This window comes from Chelon labrosus, assembly GCF_963514085.1.
Source record: "Chelon labrosus genome assembly, chromosome: 8".
NCBI lineage: Eukaryota > Metazoa > Chordata > Actinopteri > Mugiliformes > Mugilidae > Chelon > Chelon labrosus.
Genome location: NC_140358.1, coordinates 14,445,645 through 14,453,024, shown reverse-complemented (window position 1 = coordinate 14,453,024; position 7,380 = coordinate 14,445,645). Strand labels below are relative to the sequence as shown.

Below are 7,380 nucleotides of genomic sequence, written 5' to 3'. Positions count from 1 at the left end.
ACCTTCCTAAGAAGAGGGCCCACCTGGCTTGGCGTGAGTTGAATTGGCCAGAACGGAGATAGGCCAGGTTTTTGTAGTCTGTCCAGACAATGAATGGCTGGACCGCCCCCTCCAACCAGTGACGCCACTCCTGAAGGGCCAGGACCACCGCAAGCAACTCTCGGTTCCCCACGTCATAGTTTCTTTCAGCAGGAGTCAAGCGTCAGGAGAAGAATGCACATGGGGGAAGTTTGTGGTCTGCAGGCGAGTGCTGGGAGAGGATGGCCCCAACCCCTGAGTCGGAGGCTCCAACCTCCACTATGAACTGGAGGCCTGGATCAGGATGGATTAACACAGGAGCCACAATTGTAAAAGCCCTGAAAAGGGGAGAAGTGAGTGGACAATGCAAGGACACAGGTAACTCTCTTCAGGCTATTAGTGTATTGACCGGAAGAGGAGCGTGTGACCTGCACGTAGCTCATCAACCTTATGCTCCCCCTGCTGTCTCCCTCTGGTAACTACAACTAATACACACGACCAGTACCGCTGGAGTTAGTGGCATAAGGAATAAACATAAAGAATAAAGAAACACAAAATACTGTACTGAATCCATTACAACATAAATTTCAACCTTAAACCATGAAATATAACAGAGATGGCTATGCCGTTTCAGAACATGAAGACACTTCACATGAGGCAATTATTCAATCCATCACACAATGAACTAGATTACAGAATATTGTCTGTATGAATTCATGAAGACTAAACAGATAAAATCTTGAAAATGAATTGAAAAAAGTCTGCTTGTGAACTTATTCGTATCATTGATCTGTGTTACGGCCCGGCTCGGGAAGCACAACATAAAGTGGAGACGCATGACGGAGATAGAAAAATAAAGGTCAGACATTGCGAGCCTTGGCAGCTGAAAAGTGATCCTGGTAGACCTCTTCAACAAGGCCCTTTATTCAGTCTTCTCAGGTGTGGCTGGTTAAGGTGATTAAGCACAAGCCAAAGACACTTGCACAGCCAGTGGAGGAGCAGAGGGGAGTAACAATCTGAAAGGTACAAACTTATGCAATACTGTATACGTAGAATAGAAACAGACAATTAATACTCTGAAAGAATAAATGCTGAGAACTTTCCAAACTTGGGCGGCACAGTGGAGTGGTGGTTAACACTGATGCCTCATAGCAAGAAGGTTCTGGGTTCAGATCCTGGCCGACTGGGCCTTTCTGTGTGGAGTTTGTATGTTCTCCCTGTTTCTGTCCTCTCTCTGTGTTAGCCCTGTGATTGACTGGAGACCTGTCCAGTCTTACCCGGTGACAGCTGGGATAGGTTCCAGCGCCCCCAGCGACCCTTCACTGGTCAAGCGGTTACAGAAGATGAATGAATGAATGAATGAACTTTCAAAACTCTGCAGTAACAATACACTCATATTCATTTGTTATACTGACAACATGTCATCCCTCCCTGACTAATGTATTGACTGAACAAAGCCATTTTCAGTCATCAAACCAGGATGTGGGAATGACATGTGTTCATGTTTATTTGTACTGGTGATTAGCCGGTTTAACACCTGTGGCTGAATTACTGATCGTCTTCAGAGTGGCCAACTGTTTTTATAATGTGATATTTTCAGTTCTCCACTACATCAAGCTGTAAAACCCAGTGTTATAATGAAAGCTTTTTGACGCATTTTCTTTGCATAATTGTTGGTTTGAAGTGTTGTTGTTCTGTTATTCACCACATGGCAAAGAAAATAGATGAATTACCTAAAAGGACTATTTCAGTTCCTCTTCAGAAATGCACTCAGTTGTTACACAGAGGTCTAAACCTGATGTGTTTCTTTTTCTCTGTTCCTGTCTGAGGATCAATCTAAATTCTCATGTAAACTTCCTCTCTCTCATTGTTAGATAATGTTGCATGTATGTTTACTATGTGTTGCTGTTACATTTACTCACGACGGTCCAAGAAATATTTTGCAGATTTCTAAAAAGGAGTTTAACATGGGATTGTAAAAAGCCAGAGTAACTTCTCTGTCAACCAGCAGAGGGAAACCTCACACTTATGATGAGTTTTTGTTCAGCTCTCAGCAGACATTAAAGGGGTCCTAGAATCAAAACCACATTTACGTTGTTCCTGTTGAATTTAGGCTCCGAGTGGTGTCTAAGGACCACACCAAAAACTTCACCGCCTTCTCCAGCCTGCTTTCGTATGCAAATTCAAAACTAGAAACGGCCGTGTTGAAATGGGCAAATCTGAACAGAGCTCCGATATTACGTAATAGGCGCCCAGCCCTTTTGGATACACCCTCTCTCATTTGCATGTTCCAGCCCACTGTAAGGGCGGAGGCGTTAGCTAGCTAGCCCCAGCGACAGCTAACCGCAGTTTCTGTCAAGAGGGATACGGTATGTCGGACTATGCGTGTAATGGTCCAGGATGTTTGGGGCAGGTCAAGACTCTACACAGACTTCCCCAAGAACTCAACTGTCAGCGGGAATGGTTGATGTTCATTTACAACCGCGTTCCACAGAGCTTCAACCCGAGGTTGGTAGTTTGTTCTGCCCACTTCACCCCGGAGTGTTTCTCCAACCTCGGACAGTATCAAGCCAGTGGGTAGAGCTGGCGACCCATGTGCCGAGGATGAGTCCTTGTTGCAACAGCCCAGGGTTCGAGTCCGACCTGTGGCTTTTTGCTGCGTGTTATCCCCTCTCTCTCTGCCCCCCTTTCCTGTCTATCTTCAGCTATCTCTATAATAAAGGCAACAAAAAGCCCCCAAAAAATATATTTAAAAAAAAAAAAAAAAAAAAAGTATCAAGCCGGCTTTGGCTCGAGCTTCAGCCCGGTGGATTAGGCCAATCAGCTTTCAGGATATGTGGGCCAATCAGCCTTTGGGTGAACTGGCCAATCAGCACGCAGCTCATTTCATTATTCATGAACTTGCTGAGTGGGCGGGAAAAACAAACTGTTTCATTGCAGGGCTTATTTATGACCTTGTATTAGGCTCTCTAGCAGTGCTCCTGGGGCGTTTTCAGCCCCACAAATTTACATATGCCATTATTTAGGCTCAAAGATCAATTCCTAATGGTCACAAAATGTGTTCTAGGACCCCTTTAAAGTTACAGTCTGTGGTCAAAATGTCAGAGGTTAAGAGATGATTACTCAAACAAAGTGATGACGCCTCACACTGATGATTTACTGACAGCCTTTAAATACATAAAACACAAAGCTCCTGCCAGGTCTAAAAGTTTCCCAGCAGGACATTGTATCGTCACAAGATGGTCAGTGTTATTTACTTCACATGTCAGTGGTCATAATGTTGTGGCTGACTGGTGTATGTTGGTCATTAATGACCTCTCTTTCAGGAACACAAACTCCTCTGTTTAGTCACTTAGTTCTCTGAATTAAATATTCATTCATTTATTTTCTGTAACCGCTGTAACCGCCGTTGCGGCCTGGAGATGGATGAGAGGCGGTCTACACCCTGGACAGTCTATCAAGGGGCTAACACAGAGAGACAGACAACCATTCACGCACCTATGGCTGATTTTAGAATCACCAATTAACCTAACAAGCATGTCTTTGGACGGTGGGAGGCCAGAGTACCCAGAGAGAACCAACGCAGGCAGAGGAGAACATGCAAACTCTGCACAGAAAGGTCCTGGTCTCCTCTGTTACAGTATAGCCTACTACAAAACTGAGCTATATTTATTTATGTCATTGTCAGATTTATTTATTGATAAAAATTGTTGTGTAATGTAACATGTGGTATCAGTAAATGTGAGTATCAGTGATCATCCTATAGACAGTTAATGATGATCATACAGTACTTTGTGTGAAGCTCTTACTTCCTTGAAGCGACAGTGAAGATCTTTTGTCTCCCTCTTCTGGCAGTGAGAGGAATCAAAAAAACTGTTGACAATTGCTTTAATGAATCTTGAGTGTTCCTTTTATATTTACAGTATATGTGAGATTAACCTTTATTCAGCATTTCCAGTGATAAAAATGCAGAAAACTCTCAGCTGCTGAGCTGCTAAGCTACAAACAGGATCTATGCAGAATGAAAACAGGAGCAAAACACTGAACAGTCGGAAATGTCTCCTGTTACTGGTCAGCCTCAGATGAAGCATGCATGCAAACGTTGTATGTGGAGAGACAACAAAGGAAGTGACCATGACTCAGCTGAAGAAGGAAACCCACAACACATACATCTTCCTCCCTGAGTGACTGTCATTGTGCAGTTCTTTCATTTTGTTTTCTTCATACAGTAACATGTATATTGGGACAGCAGAGCCTTCAGCATTTCCATTTTCCTGTTTTTCCCAGCACAACTTTAAATCACCTGTCCTTACGGACCTTGGCATACACACAATCATCTTCTTTTGGTTCAGTCTGCCGGTGTCGTGCTGAAAACTTGACTTGACCGTACTCCACCTCCACATTTGGCCTTTGCTCAGCCTGCCTCCCCTGCTGCTGCACGACTCTGACATCAGCGTAGGTTAATTCCTGGTCATTTTCTTCCTCTGCAGAGAAGCAGAAAGGACAGACACAAGCATTGTATACTCATTAATTATTAAAGAACAAGTTTTACATTTTGGGAAATACACTTATATTCATGTACTTCAACGTCTGCAGTAGCAACAGCCAAGTTAACTGTTTTCCTCTGTTTCCAGTTTGTGTTAAATTATTTGCTTCATATTTAACTAAGTGGTATCAACATGTTCAATCAACTCTGGGGCAGCAGCAGATAAGTGCATTGTCATAAATACCAAATTATCTTTTTAAAGTATAATTACAACAAATGGTAGAACTGTGAATCCAGTGAAGTTTAGTTTTGTACCTTTAGGTTTGTTGTTTCTTTGCTTTTTCTTCTGAGCCCAGATGACTGCTAAGCCCACAACCAAGAAAATGACCAGGGCTGAGAGTACACCAGCTATTAGTGGCAAATAGCCTGTTTGAAACATAAAAGACAAAAGAAAGATGGACTTTAAGTCAGAGAACACTACACGTCTTTTTAGGAAGACAGACAAAGAGAGAAAGAGAAAAATCTGTCAATGAATCCACTGCAGCAGAATAAGTTTTCACTTACTAATGTACCATGGTTCACTGGTCAAAGTTTGATTGGAGGGTTTATTTGACACTATGACAGTCTCCTTACCCAAACTAGTGTCTGGGACAGTGGTAGGGGCAGTAGTTGGTTCAATACACAGTGTGTTATTGGCTTCAAACACCCACTCTGATATGTGTGTCCCATTGGAAGTGCAGTTAATGAATATGAAGCCTATGAACAAAGAAAGATCATTTATGACTGATGTTATGACACCAACATGATGAACAAGTTATTTCTCATCATGTTGTCACTCACCACAGGTAGAGATCATCTCTTCTCTGGAGACACTACTGAAGTGATTCCTGACTGAGCAGACCAGATGTCCTGAGACGTCTTGTTTCAGAGTGATGATGTTAGTCTCATTATTTCCAGAGAGGAGCTCAGTGTCTGTCACTGAGTGTCCATCCAGAGTCCAGCTGTACTGAGGACTGTCCCCTCCATCAGAGGAGCAGGACACCCTCTTCTCTCCATGGGACAGACACTCAGAGACCAGATGGACAGAGAACACAGGAGCTGAGAGAAATACACACACATGACTTGAGATAATTGTGGAAAATGTCACTTTTCATCTCTGATAAATAATCAGAAAGAAACAAAATACAGACATATGCAGAATATAAAACATATTATGTCGTGAAATTAAGTAGAAGAAATTAATTTACCTTGAATAAACAACTGTAGAGTCTGTTCTGATAATCTTGATCCATTTGAATCAAAGCATCTAAGATTATATTGACCACTGTCATTCCTGCTCAGGTCATTGATCCTAAATGTTCCATCACTGGGATTAAAGAGAGATCTGTCTTCTATGATATTAGTGATAATCTTTTTGTTTCTCCATGTTAATATTACTGATGATCCTTTTATCCAGTCACATCTAAATATTTCTGAGGCGTTGTCCATCAGCCTGATGACCACAGTTCCTCCCAAAGCTCCATAACACTGAGCTCCACTCTGTCTGCCATCACAGTAAGTTTCTCCACCTGTGAATTAAAACATTGAGAGCATTTCATTTCTACCACTATAAAGCAGAATTGTTGCAATATTTCCATCACATGCATTGACCTAAAACAGACTTAGTGGGTTTTTCTCTCAGACTAAACAAGCAAACAAGCATGTATTTCTGCTGCTGAGCATTTCACAGGTCTGTGACTGTAAAACTGTTGTGATTCATTTAACAGCATTAATCTTTTAAAAGGAGTTTTTAGATGAGTTGAATTCAACCAGTAATTACAAACCTGTGTGTGTCAAACTGAGTTAAACCAACCAAATTATTTGTTGGTTCATAATTTGAATAAATGTGAATAAAATGATAAATAATGTAGAATAATCTGGAGCAGTAGTGCAACCAATAAAAATAAGAGATGTGAATATTTCACTCAGAGTGGGTAGGCAGTATGAAGCTACAAGGAAGTGTTGGAACAAGGCCATAGAAGGCATTATATCTGTCACTGGTTTTGTTCATCAGTTTTACTCAACAAAGTTATAGAGGCTCAAGGCCACATGAAGCACAATGCAACAGCAGAGTTACACCGTGGGAATGTAGCTGATTTATCCAACAGATAGTCTGAAGAAACTCTGTCAGTGTTGTCAGATATTACAACATTAAAAACATCAAAAAGATCATGGAATAAACTAAAGCCGTGTGTATAAAAGACTATCATGTCATCTTCATTGTCCTCAATCAAACTGTTTGATAAACGTGTGAGACTTTCAAACCTCCTTTCAGAACCAGTTAAGCTGGTCACAAGTCTTCCATCACAAATATTGATGAATTAATGCAGCTACAAGATCAGTTATAGTCAGTGAACCTTTAACATGTTCTGGGTTTATTTAATCAAACTGATTCTGTTATTTTGGTATTTAATATACTTTCTATTTTAGAAGTTCATCATTTCACTGATCCACTAAACCATCTTTATAAACCTTAATAAAGTAGCACATGAATATCTCACCATGAGAGACTCCAAGTATCATCAGCAACAGTCCAACCACAGCTTCCATGTCTCCTCTCTGTTCAGACTCTGTTGAGTCACTCAGCAGCTTTCAAACTTTATCTAATTCCTCCCAAAATCAAACCTATGTACCCTGCTCTGAACAGAAAGCAGTGTGTTGTGTTCGTGATCAGCCTCAGAGGAGAGTGTGTGAAATGTGCAGAGCATTGCGGCGAACTTCTCGTAACATGAAGAAAAAAGAAAGGGAAGCAGAATCAGCTTTCTTCCTTTTTTAGTCTACAGTTTAACAAATGGGCCTTTCTGTGTGATGGACTACATGAAACATCCCTCCTTCTG

General features: G+C 41.5%; 1 protein-coding gene across 1 annotated transcript; it reads right to left on the bottom strand.

Annotated features, from left to right (window-relative positions):
- Positions 1-202: 202 nt before the first annotated feature.
- On the bottom strand, positions 203-7,093 carry LOC311491827 (uncharacterized protein; the record flags this gene model as incomplete). The annotated part of the gene is made up of 7 exons (XM_084549866.1): positions 203-356; positions 4,322-4,502; positions 4,820-4,930; positions 5,138-5,260; positions 5,345-5,602; positions 5,752-6,072; positions 7,045-7,093. 7 exons carry the CDS (start codon positions 7,091-7,093, stop codon positions 203-205), a joined length of 1,197 nt encoding a protein of 398 aa, XP_084405992.1.
- Between the last annotated feature and the right edge of the window lie 287 nt (positions 7,094-7,380).